The sequence below is a fragment of the Euprymna scolopes genome, chromosome 30, assembly GCF_053919585.1.
Source record: "Euprymna scolopes isolate OS-2025 chromosome 30, ASM5391958v1, whole genome shotgun sequence".
NCBI lineage: Eukaryota > Metazoa > Mollusca > Cephalopoda > Sepiida > Sepiolidae > Euprymna > Euprymna scolopes.
Window position 1 is genome coordinate 3,887,141 of NC_136511.1, and position 18,002 is coordinate 3,905,142.

The window sequence follows — 18,002 nt, forward strand, 5'->3', positions numbered from 1 at the left end:
CCAGACCTAAGATCGGTTCCTAGTGTGGGGAAGATTTTGTTCCCCAGAGGGGGGGACAATTGAAGGGGTATAGGTATGGTAGGGATGATAGAAGGAATGATAGTTGTCTCAGTCATGAGGGGGGCTCTTCCACTGACAGGACGGAGCGAGGTGTTGGAACAGATATTATACTATGGTTCTAGGTGTTTCATAGTGTTGTTGGTTTCGAGGTTAAGTAGGGTTGGTATTGTTCAGTGTGTTATATTAGAGATAGGGGTGTTATGTCTGTGTGTGGTTGTATGCGCGCGTGTGTGTGTTTTAATGTGTTGGTTGTGATTTATGTGTGGCTGAGTATATGTATATGTATATGGATGTGCATGCGAGTGTGTCTTGCATTTCATGTTTTTGTGTGTTTATATTAAGCTCTTTTCAGTTCAGGAGTGAATCTGGTGATGAAATTTTCTTCCTGTGCAAATAAATAAAATAATTGTCTGTTTGGAAGATTGGCATTATTTTGAAGCTGTTTCTACTGCATGTGTGTACGTGTTTTGAAACATAGAGGTGATGTTGATGTTGCTTTTATGTAAGGCCACTTTATTGCTGAGATTTTTGGTGACGCCTATGTAGGATTTGTTGCATTCTGTGCATCTTAATGCATATACTACATTTCTGGAGGTGCAATTTAGATCCTTTTTTATTTTGAATGTTTGTGCTGGATTTTTGAATGTGTATGTGTTACCTTCTATTATTATGTCACATACTCCACATCGCGGTTTGTTGCATTTTGTAACCCCTTGTGTAGTGTGTGGAACGAGTTTTGAGGCATTTAGGATGTGTTTTAAGTTTTTGGGTTGGCGTTTGCTTTTTATTATTTTTGTTGTTTTAAGTATGTTGTTTAGTTTGTCGTTCTGATTGAGAAGGATAAGGTATTTTGTTATCTGTGTGAATAGTTCTGGGTTGTTTGTGTTGTGTGTAGAGACGTATGCTAAAATTTGTTCTTTGTTGTGTTCTTTTAGGGGTCTTAGTTGGTCTATTGGAATTTTTCAGCCAGTTCAATACCTTTCTGTATTAGTGGTAGTGGGTATCCTCTTTTCCGCAGTGTTATTTGTAGTTCCTTCAGTCTAGTTAAACGGAGATGTCTGTCTGTTACTATGGTGCAGACTGTACGTGCTAGGGAGTAGGGTATTGATGTTAGACAGTTTTTAGGATGGTGGCTTTTGAAGTGGAGGTATTGTTGAGTTTCTGTGGGTTTGTGGTAGATGTCTGTGATTATGTTGTTGTTTTTGATTGTTACTAGGATGTCTAGGAAAGGTAGTTCTGTGGGCCTTTGTTCTAGTGTGAAGTTTATTTATGGGTGTAAATTTTGTAGCAAAGTGTGGAGTTCTTTGATATCCCCCCATGAGGTTCTCCAGAGGATAAAGCAGTCGATTAGGTATCTTTTCCAAGATTTTATGAAGAGTGTTTTTATATTGTGCCCGTACTTTTGCTCTATCCTTTCATAAAGGGTCTCTTCTAGGAAAGCGAGTGTAAGGGTGACATATGTCGGTGCCATTTTAGTACCCATTGCCGTGCCTAGTATTTGGATGTAGTTGTCTTTATTGAATTGGAAGGAGTTGTTATTGAGGATTATGTCGATGCTATCAATCATGAATTGTTTATTGAATCAGGGATGTAAAGTCTGTGTATGTTTGTCAATCCAATATGCGATAGCTTCTTTTCCTAGATTGTGTGAGATATTGCTATATAGGCTGCTAACATCGAATGTGGCTAGTATTGTCCCCTCGTCTACTCTTTGTGGTAGGGAGCTAAGGAAGTGTGTGTCATCTCTTACAAAACTTATGACTAGATTGGTGACGGGCTGTAATAGTATATCTATTAGGTTGCTAAGTCTGCTTGTTGGGCATGATGGTCCTGCTACTATGGGTCTGAATGTGAGGTCGTTGGGGTTTGGGGTGCTCATGTACTCCGACTTTTGTATGTTGATGGCATGTCTTACCTGGTTAGATTTGTGTAATTTGGGTAGCCCATAAAAGATGTTTGTTTTTGTTTTGAAGTTTGTAAGGAAGTTTTTTTTCTTTTTTAGTTAATGCACTATTGTATGTTGTGCAGAGTTTTGTTATTTTAGATATGGTTGTGTCGTCTATGTTAGAGCTAATTGGTTTGTAATAATTTTCGTTCCCTAGTGATTCTAAAATTTTTGTTTTATAGAAGTTACCTTTGTCTGCTTCCTTTATAACTAAGTTGTTATTGTGTTGGATTTTTTTAAGTGCTTGATTTTGTTTTCGTGTTAGATTACTGGTGGGGTTTTCTTTTTGTTGGGGGTTGAGGTTCCAGAGCCTCATATATATATATATATATATATATAATCCGTATTCCTGTTTGTACACAATGACCTCATATAGTATGTGTATTATATAAATGTATATTTTGTCAAGAATGAGAGTTCATATAGAAACGTTGTTTAATTTGAATGAAATAAAATATGCATCGAATGCGCGTGAAAGTCAAATCACAACGCAATATAAGAAAATAAACAAATATTTTAGTTGTTTGAAATTTATAACAAATATATTTCAGAGGTATACTCCATCTTCAGTGTGTTGTTTTGTTTATTTTTTCCTCTTCTTCTTCCTTGTCATGTTGTAAAGTTTGAGAAAGAAGTCTGTTTGTAAGGAGCCGCGCGTTGTATCTGGCGGTTGTATTTTGAAATGTTTGAACTGTGTGTAGGCAACGCGAGAATAACGTTAACTGATTCTTGATTCAATAAATATTTGTATATTTTCCTTATATTACGTTGTGATTTGGCTTTCAAGCGCACTCGATGCGTATTTTATTGTATATTTATACGTATATTTACATTTATTTATTTAAAATATTTAAATAGTGAATACATGACGTCATATAAGCTGATGTCACACATGACGTCATAGAGCGGTCATGGATGACGTCATATATATATATATATATATATATATATATATATATATATATATATATATATATATATATATATATATATATATAGGAAATTTATTACTGTGAGTCCAGAATGAGTTTACAAATTGTTTCAACTAGAGGAAAATCCTCAAAGAGAGGAAAAATCCAACTAGCATCATCAGAATTCATAGATGGACTAAGTTATAAAGTCAAATAAAAATGGAAAGATCGTAGATAAAGGGGAGTTAGAAAAGAAGGGGGAGTGGTGGGGAGAGGACGTTGGAGTTTAAAGTAGTAGGAGTGTATTAAAAAAAGAGAGGGGTTTATAATTAAAAATTAATTATGTGTAAATTCTTATATACGTGTTTTTTAACGGTTTAAACTTAAAAGACGCTACTTTTGTTGATAACGGCATAAGTAACAGTTAATTTAAAGGATCACCATGGCAACAGGTTGGAGAGTTAATGTTAGTGAAGGAACGGGTAGAAAATGGGGTTTAAAGTAATTTAGCCGGGCGGGGAGAGATTGAAAGATATTTATTGTTTATAAAATGGAAAGAAAAAGAAAAGGAAAATTAAGTTAATGAATTATACTTTACAGGTTTATTTTAATAGTGTAATGATATATATAATTAAATATAATAAATAAATTAGCCGGGCAGGTAGAAATAATACGTTACAGGTTTATTTTAATAAAATAAAATAAAATAGGTGAAGGAACGGGTTGAAAATGGGGTTTAAAGTAATTTAGCCGGGCGGGGAGAGATTGAAAGATATTTAATGTTTATAAAATGGAAAGAAAAAGAAAAGGAAAAATAAGTTAATGAATTATACTTTACAGGTTTATTTTGATAGTGTAATGATATATATAATTAAATATAATATATATATAAATAAATTAGCCGGGCAGGTAGAAATTATACGTTACAGGTTTATTTTAATGAAATAAAATAAAATAGGTGAAAGCTTAAGTAAGTAACTTAAATAATAGAAAAAAACATTTTTAATAAGTAACACACAAATATAAGCACACGCATAAATATGTACAGCAAATGCACATACGTAAATGGGGGAAAAGCACATGCGTGATCACACATACATATATATATATATATATATACATATATACATATACATATATACACAAACATACATATACAAACACATATATATATATGTACACATACATAGATACGTAAAAATACACGCATATATACATATATAAACATATATGCAAATACACATACATCCAGATGCAAACACTTACACTACATATATATATATATATATACATATACATATACATACATATATATACATATAAATATAAATTAGCTGGGAGGGGGGGGGAATTGAAAAATATTTTATAAATAATTTTTAAATTTTCAGGCGTTGTAGTTGAAGGAAAGAGAGAAAGAGAAAAATATAAATTAATGAATTATAAGTTACAAGTTTATTTTACTAATATAGAAATAGGTAAGAATATCAGTAAGTTAATCAAATAATAAAATTCATAAAATTATTAGGGAGATATTTATAATAAGTGAATAAAACACATACACACAGAAAAACACACACACAAATATACATGTAGAAGATACGTAACCAAATACAAATATATATAAACACATACATATGCACACATGTAGAAGATACGCACAAACACAAATACATATATATACATACATATACACACACACATATAAATATACACACATATAAATACATACATACACACACATATACATACATATACAAACACACACACATACACACGCACACACACACATATATATATATATGTGCACATATATATACACATATATATATATATATAAATTAGCTGGGCAGGGAGAGATTGAAAAAATTAATTTTTTGTTTTTAATTTATTATTTATAGTTTTTTGAATTGTCGGGCGTTAAGTTGAAAGAAAGAAATGAGAAATAGAAGGGTAAATAAGTGAATTATACGTTATAGGTTTATTTAATAAAGTAAGAAACCTAAGGATATATATATATATATATATATATATATACACGTCACGTATGGGACGGCCAAAAAAAGATTCCCTGGGCAACGCCGGTCAATCTGTATATATATGAGGGCGAAAGAAAGAGGGACGGGAAAGAAATAAAGATTGGCGGATGAAGAGAGAAAACAAGCGAGTAATGAAAGAGAGAAACAAACAGAGAGAGAGAGAGAGAGAGAGATGGGGGGATGTTGACCCAATCGGTTTCATTGGAAAAAACGACAATTTCGTGTTTTTAATTAGCAAAATAAATGATAGGTAAAAACCACGAATGGATGCAACAAATAAAAATTAATCCACACAGACAATAATATAGACTTTTATTATCGTTAATGACGAAGACTGCTATCAAATACACTTCATCGATATCGGCGAGATGGTATTGATTATTGTCTACCTCTAATTCTCACTTCAGTAGTCTTCGCCTTGGGAAACAATATCTGATTTCTGATGCAATTTATTACCTGTCTAATCACATTGACACACTGGTCCTTGTTTAATCGCTGAAGTTAAGCGACGTTGATCCTAGTCAGTAACAGGTGGGTGGCCATTTCAGAATACTAAGCCTGCTGTTGTAGAAACAAACAAACAAACAAAAGAAATACAAATCCGACTTAGCACTTTTTAAAGTGCAAAAGAAATACATGTATTCGTGGTTTCTCCAAAACAACGCATTTCATTATACTTCCAAAGTCTTCTCGCACACATTGGAAATAGCGAGGAGACAGAGACTTTTAAAAAGCACATAAGTCTTTACGCACGCACATGTGCTTTTAAAAGTCTGTCTCCTTACTATAGTGATATCATAGAACTACTTTCATATGCGCAAGAGTTGTGGCCCCTGATTTCGTAAATAGAGGTTCTCACTTTCCGCTCGGACATGGGTTAGTCAAGATGTGTATATCTTTTCCTTATGTATATATGTATTAATAAATCATTTGTTCATATAAACGTCTCTGCTATAATTCAAGCACCAACACACCCACACCCACATACCAATGCAACATGGTGGCAGCGATGATGATGCTAAAAAGAAAAATTACTTAAAAAAAAACAAAAAAACAAGACGTGACGGAAAAAAAATACAGAATACAAGTATTTATAAGGTATTTGTATTCATTGCTACTGCTACTATCTCTTTTTGTTATTACTGTCTATATTACGATGTCTCGAAACGATATCTCCTCAATGAACTGGCAAACAGAAAACCCGGCCAAAACCTTCCAACTTTTCAAACAACGAATGCAACTGTATTTTATTCTTAATAAAATAAAAACAGAACAACAAATAAGTTATATTTTATTGCAAATCGGGGATGAGGGGCTTAGAAGATTTAATACCTGGACATTATCGGAAGAAGAAAAAAACTCTCCTGAATTTATATTCAATCGATTCATAGAACAGCTCGAGCCAAAAGAGAATTTTAGAGTGAATCGATTAAAATTAATGCCCTACAGACAAAAACAAGATGAATCGTTGGATGATTTCGTAAATAGATGTAGACGATTCACACAAAAATGTTCGTTATGCGAATCTGATCAACAACAACGCATAATAAAACTTATTATCGCCAGCACTCCAATTGTAGATTTCCAAAAGGAGTTGTAGGGAAAAGACAATACCATAACATTAGAAGAAGCTATTCGCATCGGAAAAATGTATGACACTTCTAAAAAACATGGCACAAAGAACCTGGAGGCGAATGGAATTGTGCAAGAAAAACGAGGACCAACATACTGATCCCCTAGACCACTAAATTACTGTAGTTCTTTTCTGCTTTGTTTCTATTAAAGTTCTCTTTTTGTTGAATATATATGTTTTCTGTGTGTTTCATTAAAAAATACTGTGTTTTATTAAAAATACATGTATAGTGTCCTGGGACTTTTCGGCCACCCTGTAGATTTCCAAAAGGAGTTGTTGGGAAAAGACAATACCATAACATTAGAAGAAGCTATTCGCATCGAAAAAATGTATGAAGCTTCTAACATACATCTAAAACAACTCAGGGTTATGTTAAATAGCAACGAAAATAGTAGCACCATTATCCAGACGATAAGAACATCAAACAGTTCTAAGAAATTTAATAACTGTTTTAATTGTGGTAGAACCCATGAACTTCGTCGCGAAAATTGCCCAGAATTGCCAGTTGCCTAGAATATCTGTTCCATAATTGTAAATGGTCAATTCATTTGTTTAGGAGTGAAAGCGACTCTCGTTCTTCACACACAAGCTCTCCATTTCACTCTAACGCACACATATAACTATATTATATTTCTATTAGTCTGACACCATGTATGTCTGTTTATGCTACTCTCGGAAACTACTAGACCGATCTGGCTAAAATGTGTATTAATCTCTATTATGATCAGGTGCAGCAAATGTATTATTATAGCCTCCGTTCGATACATAATTGGAGATTACTGGAGTTAGCCATCAAACTGCCATATTTATTCTGGTAGTTTTGCAAAGTCTTTCTTTCTGGTCTTTTCTGAGAACTTTTAGGGCAAATATATATATATATAGTAAATACTTAAAATTTACACATAAATCTATACTTTCGTATATTAATTTATGTGATTAAATGAAGTAGTCATATATATATATATATATATATATATATATATATATATATATATATATATATATATACGAAGGGCGTGCAATAAGTAATGCTCCTGACCCACTTCCAGTTGTCTGATCTAGCTGAAATTTTGCATGTGCAATGATTTCTATATCTACGGGTTATGTGGCAAATTACAGCTCTGAACTAATCGTGGTTTCTGTTTTACCGGTGTTTGAACTGAGTCAGGTGTGAAATGGAGCCTGTTGAATGTCGAGCAGTGATCCGGTTTTTTTTTTATTTGAAAGGACGCACGCCACAGGAGACTTTTGATGAAATGAACGAAACTTATGGTGATAATTCCCCATCATATGACCTTGTAAAACGCTGGCATCATGAATAAAAACATGGCCAGAAGTCTGTGGAAACAGCTCCCACACCTAGTCGCCCCCCTTCTGACATTGATGAGGCATATGTCCGTCAAGTTGAGGCTGCTATTTTGGAAGATAGACGCATTACTATTCGCCAAATAGCCCAAGATGTCAAGATTAGTACAGGGTCTGTGGAAACTATCATTCATGACCATTTGCATATGCATAAGGTGTCTGCCAAATGGATTCCCAGGTTGCTCACACCATTCTAGAAGCGAGAACCCGTCGAGTGCTCAAGGATGAATCTGGAGATGTGCCATGAAGATGAGTCAAAGTTTTTCAAAAGACTGATTACACAGGATGAAACTTGGGTCCATCACTATGATCCAGAGACCAAAGCCCCGTCAATGCAGTGGAAGCACTTGGACTCACCACCTCCAAAGAAGGCAAGGGTGCAGCCCTCCGCTGACAAGATCATGCTCACAGTCTTCTTGGACCAGGACGGAGTAGTGATGACAGATTTCCTTGCAAATGGTACCACAATTACAGGAGCCTATTATGCTTCACTTTTGAGGAAATTAAGGGAAGCTATCAAAATCAAGAGGCGGGGCAAGATCAGCAAAGGTACCCTGCTCCTGCAGGACAACGCTCTGGTCCACAACTCGCATGTCGCCAGATCAGAAGCACGGGCGTGTGGTTATGAAATCCTTCCCCATCCTCCCTACTCTCCTGACCTTGCCCCCTCTGACTTTCTCCTCCTCCCAGTCATGAAGTTGTTTTTAAAAGGAAAGCGTTTCCCAGATGATGCAGCCTTGATTTCTGAAGTTACATCGTGGTTAGAGGACCAACCTGGGGTGTTCTACAAAAACGGTCTCCAGAGCTGCATCAAACGATGGGAGAAATGCATAAATCTGGGTGGTTCCTATGTAGAGAAGACTAATAACTGTGGAAAGTTTCGTTGCTCTACTCTATTGGAAGTGGATCAGAGGCACGCCCCTCGTATATATATATATATATATATATATATATATATATATATATATATATATATATATATATATATATATATATATATATATATAATGAAAACAAAGGGATGTAGTGTTTACGTGATATACGCAATGGTAAACTTCAAACTAATATAAATAACAGTATTTATATATAAAAAATGTAATCCCAACGGAATTAAAAAAACTCATTACGCAATAGAGAGTAGAGCCTGTTATAAGAGAAAGAAAATTAAAACTGTAAGTAGAATTTTACAATCAAAATTTATTGTTCGACTGAATACTCCAAAAAACAATTTAAAAGTTTTTATTCCGCGGAGTTTCAAAGGATGCTATTTTATTATTATTCTCATCAGAGGACATAAAGAAATCAGCAAATTATATTTGTAGCAATGCTAGAATTTTCTAGTTAAGGCATTAAGTGAAACCGCAATTTATTTTAGTTATAAATTGACAAATAAAAAAATGAAAAAAATATTGGATATGTAAAAAACTAATATAAAAACAAACCGTGCATAATATTTCAGCTTGAATGAAACTCCCCTACAGTTGATCCAAAATAGAAAACAGATCTTTTGATAGAATGTATTTTAAAATAAGTCCGGCATGACGATGCATATAATCCGATTAGAAAGTTTTCAAAAATCCGATTGGAAAGTTTACAGAACAGCTGAAATAATGGCAATTGTTTTTTTTTCTGGGCAGAGCAGTAGTCCAAAAAGAAGTCTGTCCCTAGTCAAATGGGACTTAATAGTAAGAAGAGCGAAATAAAAAATGACAACCTTCATCATCGGCTTATAAAAGAAAAAGTGATTTCAAGTGGGGGAAAAAAGAAAAAAAACGTGAAAGCTCGTATTACTGTGACCGGAATTGTCTAGACAGAATAAAACAGATCAAAGTCAAAATGACCCATGCAAGATGACGTTAAAAGGCGCCAAAAAGCAAGAAAGGGGTCAACTGAAATGTACAAATTATTTCTTAAGGATTGAATTATCAGCAGGAGTTATTAAAGGAACCAAATATAATGATTGCAACGTATTGTCAGACGAGTGTCACTCCCTCTGCCACTGAAAGTCCATGAGACCGAAAATAACCTTTTTTCTTTTAATCCTGCCAGCGCATTCACACGCTCAAGCAGACATCACATTGAAGACGGTCCTTGGCATGCATACATATGTATACATATACACACATTCATACACATACTTACTCATAAATAGACACACATGCACACATCCATACATACATACATATCTACACAATACATATAACACATGCATAAAAATATATACAAGCATATACATACACACATATACATACATATGCATACACATATGTACAAACATACAAATACATACACACATATACATACATATTCACATACATACACGTACACATGTATGCACATATACATGCACATAAAGTTACCTACATATACCTACACATACATATATATGCACTTATACGCATACATATATATGCATATATACATATACATATACATACATACACACAAATATGTATATACGTATATACATACAAACACACATAAACATATATACACAATAAATAAATAAAAATATATACACACATACATATATACATACATATACAAATATATATACATACACATACATACACTAGTACATATATTAACATACATACATACATACATACATATACATATACATATGCATATATAGAATGATGGCAGATCAATTATTACATGCTTCCAGCATTTCAAGGCTACATGAGTGACAATTTTTCCATCGCCCGGACAATTTTTTATAGACAATGCCTGAGGAAGTATCTATATAAAGATGATGTTACAGAATTTTAGCTTTGTACGACAGCTAAGTCTCTCTCCCGGTTCAAAATGTTCAGATCCAGCAACAAGCATTAACAAGAAAGCAAGCAACAAGTAAAACTGAAGACCAGCTTAATGCAGGTACTGGTCTCCCGCTTTATGTTTTTTTCTTTTTCTTTCTTTTTTTAAACCCCCCTCACACACACATCGAAATAAACATATGCACGTACACATACAAGCTTGAATACATACAGATGCACGCAAACATACGTACGCAAGAACAAACACAATCACACATGACAACATGCACATGCACACATACATGCATAGATACACGCATGTACATACATATGCACATACACGTACACATACACGTACATTTAGAATGGGCATTCATGATGACGATGATGATTGTTGTTACGAATAGGTGAATTAAACATGAATAAAAGAGTAAAACAATTTAAAATACACAACACATAAAATAGAGAGATGTTCGCTTCGCCGCTAGTACATTTTTAAATTGAACATGCGTTCATAACGGCACAAATCCTCAACGTTCATTACGACGACGATAATGGTTGTTACGCATAGGTGAATTCAACATGAATAAAAGAGTAAAACAATCCAAAATACACAGGACATAAAATTGAGAGGCGTTCGCTTCGCCGCTAGTGCATATATGCATACATACATTCATACATATATAAGAATACATACAATTACACATATACATACATATATATATATATATATATATATATATATATACAACAAACACACCCGCACACACACATACACACATATAAGTAAATAGATGAATAAAATAAAAAAATTAAAATTAAAAAAATTAATGGGGAGAGGATGGCCGGTATCTGCAAATTCCAGATAAAGCAAGTAAGTATGTAAGTAAATGCATATAGTAAAATATAAGTAAACATACATGCAGAATATAAATGTGTAGCTAGATTGATATATTTGATAGATACGAATATTATATATATATATGGGTGCGTGTGTGCGTGTATATATATATATATATATATATATATATATACATGCGCGTATAAAGTTATGGACAGTACATAGGGCCCGAGCAAAGCCGGGCTGAACTACTAGTATATATATATATATATATATATATATATATAATGATTTTTAGGAGGTACACAATTTGAATATTGCAATCATAAAAGGAAGACTTTTATTGTTCATAAAAGTAAAAGACGTTTTTAAAAAAAATGAAAAGGGGAAAAAGTGAAGAAAGAAAGCAAAAAAGGGGGGAATCTGCTGACCGGTTTCGCTCTTGCTTTTCCAAAGCTGAATCGAGGTATTTGCAATTCAGCTTTGAAAATAAAAAAGGCGGAGTCAGCTGGTCGATTTCTCTCCCGCTTTTCCGAAGCTGAATCGCATGTAAGTAAGATTGCAGACGTTTTTGTAGAGTCATTTAAAACTGCTGTAGACTTTTAGAAAATTCAGTGTGCTATTATTATACATCTTATGAGATGACTGGTCAATTTTTATAATTTCATGTTCAAATGAACAGCTACAGCAGGAATTAAAATACACTCAACTAAAGCTTGATTGTAACAGCTGGTGAATTTCAAAAATTCAATTTGGACGTGAAGACACTTTAGAAGGACGATATGCAAATTAATTCGGGACCCATTAGGTTGGCGCTCTCTTTTGGACCTGTATAAGAGGGAGAGACTAGTAGCAGATGCACTAGCTCAAATGTGACAACAATACTCCATATACGGGCGAATGGTGGCCCTCTAGATGTATAGGATACCCTCATACGTAAAGAACTGTTTAGCAGGGTAGAGCAATGTATATGTTCCGACTTATATTCTGTGTGAACGTTAAGCCGAGTTGTTTGAACAAAGTACCATCAGTAATAGCTATAAGTGCTTGAGAAGGTTGCTTGTCGTTATTTGAGGAAAGAAGCCTAGTCTTGGCAGCATTGATTGGTACCATTCACTTTTGTCCCCATTTCACTACGGACTGGAGATCATCCTTTAAGTTTTCCGCCATTGTTTTAGATATATACGTCTGATAATAAAGTATAAATATATGTAATTGGATATTAGACCGATGTATTACATTCGATGCGAACCTATATATATATATATATATATATATATATATATATATATATATATATATATACGAGCAAACAGTTAATAAAACATGTTAAAAAACACTTTGAAATGAGTTAAAAACATATTTAATCTGAAAAGGAAACACTAGATAAGTGGATAGTCCTTAATCCGCGGAGTTTCGAAGAAATACTTTCCTTCTCATCAGAGGGTAGGAATTAGCAACATGCGGGATCGGATTTTGCATGCAAAAGTATTTGATGAAACAGCAAGTAAGTCAAAGATCTTACTTGAAAACAAAAAAAAGTGAAGCAGAGGGAATATGGTGAAGAAAAAGGTGATTACACATGAATGGATAGTCTGGTGGAAGATAAATAATCCAGTGACTGTAAAATCCAAATGTATAACTTCAAGAAAGTTAAAAGAATTTCCATTTGCACAAGTAAAATCCAAGGAAATCACGTAATTGGAAGAAGATGGTCCATAATAATCCCAAGGCAAAAATCCATGGAATAATTCACAAAAATGTGTACAAGGAAAAAAAGGAAAAGATTCAAATAATATTAATAAAAGAAAAATAAGATATGCTTTTCACTCTACTTCCGAGACATAAATATAAATAAGAAAGATTTATATATATATATATATACACACACACACACACACACATATATATATATATATATATATATGTATATATACACACACACACATATATATATATATATATATATATATATATATATATATATATATATATATATATATATATATATATATATATATATATGGCACTTTTCCAAAATTGACAAGTTGTACAACAGTCTTTTTTACACTTACCGCAGGAACGTCATGATCAAAGACACGTTTTCTGTTGGTTCTTTTATAGCGAGTGGCTTCTTTCTCGCGGATAGATGCTTAGTGACCTATTCGAATAATCGATAGTGTCGGCTTCCTGAATGATCAGAAACAGTTCGATTTTCGGGGATAAAAGTCGACAGTTTCATTACGAAGTCGGCGACGCGTTTTTTTTCTTTTCTTTTTTTTTTTTTTGAATGTGGGCGAATAAAAGATATAATGAATTTATTAAACAAACTAATAAAAATAGAAAAACAAAACAACAAAAAACAAAAACAAATATTAAACGAATAAAAACACTAAAAACAAAACGAATTCGAACGCGTAAACAAATCAAAATAAACGGCAATAAATATTTTGGAAGATGCGTCCATTAAATCTGGTTTTAGTAGCGTCCAATAAATTAATTAAGAAGCGTCCATTAAATTTGTTTTTAAGATACGTCTAATCAATCTGTTGTTAAGATATGTCCATTCAATTTGTTGTTAAAATACGTTTAATTAATCAGTTCTTAAGATGCGTCCGTTCAATTTGTTGTTAAGATACGTCAATTCAATTTGTTATTAAGATGCTTCTGTTCTATCTGTTGTTAAGATGCGTCCAATCAATTTCTTATTAAGATGCGTCCATTCAGTCTGTTTATAAGATGCGTCCATTCAATCTATTTATGAGATGCATCTGTTCAATCTGTTATTAAGATGCATTCATTAAATCTGTTGTTGATACGTTCATTCAATCCGTTGTTAAGATACGTCTATTCAATCTGTTGTTAAGATGCGTTCATTCAATCTGTGATTACGATGCATCTGTTCAATCAGTGCGTTTTTTGATCAAAATGTTACTGCAAAGTTTTTTTTCATATTATTTGGATTCTTCGAACTACTGTTTTCTATTCTTGAGTGCTACTTTCACAGATTTTCGACCGATGTAATCTCCGACCTTCTTCGGGTGTACGTTGTCCAAATCCGGAATCTTTCTATTGAAGCCGGGAATCCGCACATAATTTCCAACAGACCCGTTGCAAAGTGGATAAAGTACTTAATAAAATTTAGTTGTAAGCAACACTCTCTTTGAAGGTTGAAGATTCAATCCTCGATGCGGGCGATACTCAGAATACAACTACCAATTACTTAAGACTTCTATCAAGTCATGACTGACGGAACAAGAGCATGGTATCCCCGTGGACGAAATAAAGGATTCCGTTCGAAATTCTCTGCGGATTCTAGAGTTCGACAGTAATATTCCCGAGTTCGATAATATAGACCTGAAGAAGGTCAGCGGTTATATCGAAACGTTGAAAATTATATCAGAGGTGAAAACAGTTGTCTGAAGAGTAAAAATAATATGAATAATTAATCCTTATCTAAAAAATTCAGGGGCCATTTTGTTAAATTCCTTTTTTTGATTTATTTTTTAATTTCTTTTTTAAATTTCTTTTTCGTTTCTTTTTTAATTTCTTTTTTTTCTTTTTTAATTTCTTTTTTAATTTCGTTTTATTTTCTTTTAAATTTCTTTTTTAATTTCTTTTTTAATTTCTTTTTATTTTCTTTTAAATTTCTTTTTTAATTTCTTTTGTAATTTCTTTTTATTTTCTTTTAAATTTCTTATTTTAATTTGTATTTTTAAATTTCTTTTTTAATTTCTTTTTTAATTTCTTTTTATTTTCTTTTAAATTTCTTTTTTAATTTCTTCTTTAAATTTCTTTTTATTTTCTTTTAAATTTCTTATTTTAATTTGTATTTTTAAATTTCTTTTTTAATTTCTTTTTTAATTTCTTTTTATTTTCTTTTAAATTTCTTTTTTAATTTCTTCTTTAAATTTCTTTTTATTTTCTTTTAAATTTCTTATTTTAATTTTTATTTTTAAATTTCTTTTTTAATTTCTTTTTTAATTTCTTTTTTTATTTTCTTTTAAATTTCTTTTTTTAATTTGTATTTTTAAATTTCTTTTTTAATTTCTTTTTATTTTCTTTTAAATTTCTTTTTTTAATTTGTATTTTTAAATTTCTTTTTTAATTTCTTTTTTAAATTCTTTTTATTTTCTTTTAAATTTCTTTTTTTAATATCTTTTTTAATTTCTTTTTATTTTCTTTTTAATTTCTTATTTTAATTTTTATTTTTAAATTTCTCTTTATTTTCTTTTTTTAATTTCTTTTTATTTATTTTCTTTTTTAATTTCTTTTTTAATTTCTTTTTATTTAATTTCTTTTGTTAATTTCTTTTTTAATTTCTTTTTAATTTCTATTTTATTTCTTTTTTAATTTCTTTTTTAATTTCTATTTTCAAATTTCTTTTTTATTTTCTTTTTTAATTTCTTTTTTAATTTCTTTTTATTTAATTTCTTTTTTTAATTTCTTTTTAATTTCTATTTTATTTCTTTTTTAATTTCTTTTTTAAAATTTATTTTCTTTAATTTCTTTTTTTAATTTCTTTTTTTAATTTCTTTATTTAAATTTCACTTTTTAAATTTTTTTTAGGAATTTTAAAAAAATGTCTTTTTTAATTTCTTTTTTTAATTTCTTTTATTTTTAATTTTTTTTCTCTTATTCAACCCAAAAAAGGCAAACTGATATTAAAACTTAAGGGTCTGCTATGAATTATAGACTATACTAATTAGAGAGCTAAGTAGCAAGGTTTCGGTTCACAGCATACTTTTTGTCTCTATGTTTGAATAGTCGGTGAAACGGGAGCGCATTCCAGAGTCTAACATTACGAGATAAGAAACGTAAGAATAAATGGCTCTATGGTAGCAGGAAATCTTTTGACTGAAGGGGTGAGATTTTGTTGGTTGTCGATTAGTCGTAGGTATTTATATCGAAAAGGTGGCAGCGTAAGTGTAACATAGGTAACGGACAATATATGATCCGGGCAAAACCAGATGTAAATCTGATTGCTGGCGATGAATAATTGAGAACATGAAACAATGAGAGAAATATTTAACTCTGGGTTTGAATTCCTAAAAGTATTTCAAATCAAAATAAGAGAACAATTAAATTCCGATCAAGGAATGTGGGACGATGGAAATATAAAAACTAAGTCAAAACCGAAACAATGAGACGGAGAGAACAGCGATACGGTTCTGCCATCATCCGATTGGCCGCTTACCATCACCACCTCTGCTAACCCGAACTCTCTGGTCTATCAGATTAAGATTTTGTAAAACAAATAAACTTTGTTGATTCAACAAGTCGTTGTTGATTACAAAAACCACGGTCGGCAGATTGTAGACATTTTATAAAAGCGCATCTATAAAATATATAGACGAAATATAAATCCAGTGCTACGAGTTTGTCGGTGCACATTTCATTAAAGTACTTCTAAAACAAGATTGCGGCGATGGGATAGACGTTAAACATGGTTGACAGCGCGGGACCTATTAGATCAAAGCCTGTTTATTAAATAGAGACTAGTGTTTGATGCTGTGCATGGGCGAATAGTGTATTTGTAGAGATATAAGATTCTGTGAGATGTGATTATATATCTGACGCAGTCGCACGAGTCAACTTTCTTTGGTGCAGCCTTCGCAATATTTTCTATGTATGTGTTTCAATTATTGTTGCCTGTGAATGTTAGACTGCGGAAGCGTGACGTATCCCCACCCAAAAAAAATGAATGCTATTTTATGCATTAGTGTGACAGACTGATAAAGATATTATTTCAAACTTAAAGGTAGAATAACGAAAACTTTATTGTTACTTTACACATAACAGACGATAATCCTGTTTTAAACCAAAGCATAACAAACCTACAAGATCTCATTTGAAAATTAAGCAAGGCAAAATAATTAAACCGTATAATGTCGTGATTAATTTTTAAAATGGGGCTCACGCGTTGTATGTAAACACAGTCGCAAAAGAAAATTAAAACTTCGACTCAAACTTTCCAGGTAAAAGGGGAAATTATTTATTTTCTTCGTTTACGACTCCAGTCGCCGGCACGTATTTAACACCAGTATGTTTTCTCTTTCTAACTGCAACGTCGACCGGCTGTCAATACATTGCACCAGACACAGCTGGCTGTCAATACTCGGTACCAGAAACAGCTGGCTGTCAAGATACGATACCAAATATAACTGGCTCTAAATCGGGGGAGAGACGTCGTGAGCTTGCTGAGCGTAACTTTCACATTGCTGCGTGTCTTTTTCTTTTTCTTCCTTTTTTATTCTTCTCCTGATCTTTATGCATATATATGCATTTTCTTCCATGATGTCACGTCAACGTTACGATTTCAAATACTGACTAGACACGTTATTTTAATGACAGAGCTAGACTACATTGCAGATGTTATATCCAACTACACGAAGATAGACCGACGAAAATACTAATTTAAAACTTACGATTAAACGCAATAAATGCTTAAA

At 32.2% G+C, this 18,002-nt stretch overlaps 1 protein-coding gene across 2 annotated transcripts in view; it reads right to left on the reverse strand.

Annotated features, from left to right (window-relative positions):
• Window positions 1-18,002, reverse strand: part of LOC145254639 (uncharacterized) — a 455,334-nt gene that overhangs the window by 24,599 nt on the left and 412,733 nt on the right. Inside the window, exon 1 of one of the 2 annotated variants that reach the window (XM_080113259.1) lies at window positions 13,626-15,609. The exons of the other annotated variant lie outside the window; for it this stretch is intronic. Coding sequence (XP_079969385.1) covers window positions 13,626-13,639 — 14 coding nt within the window. The 5' untranslated portion in view covers window positions 13,640-15,609. Of the gene's footprint in view, window positions 1-13,625; window positions 15,610-18,002 lie in introns of those variants that run through there. 2 annotated transcript variants of the gene reach the window in all.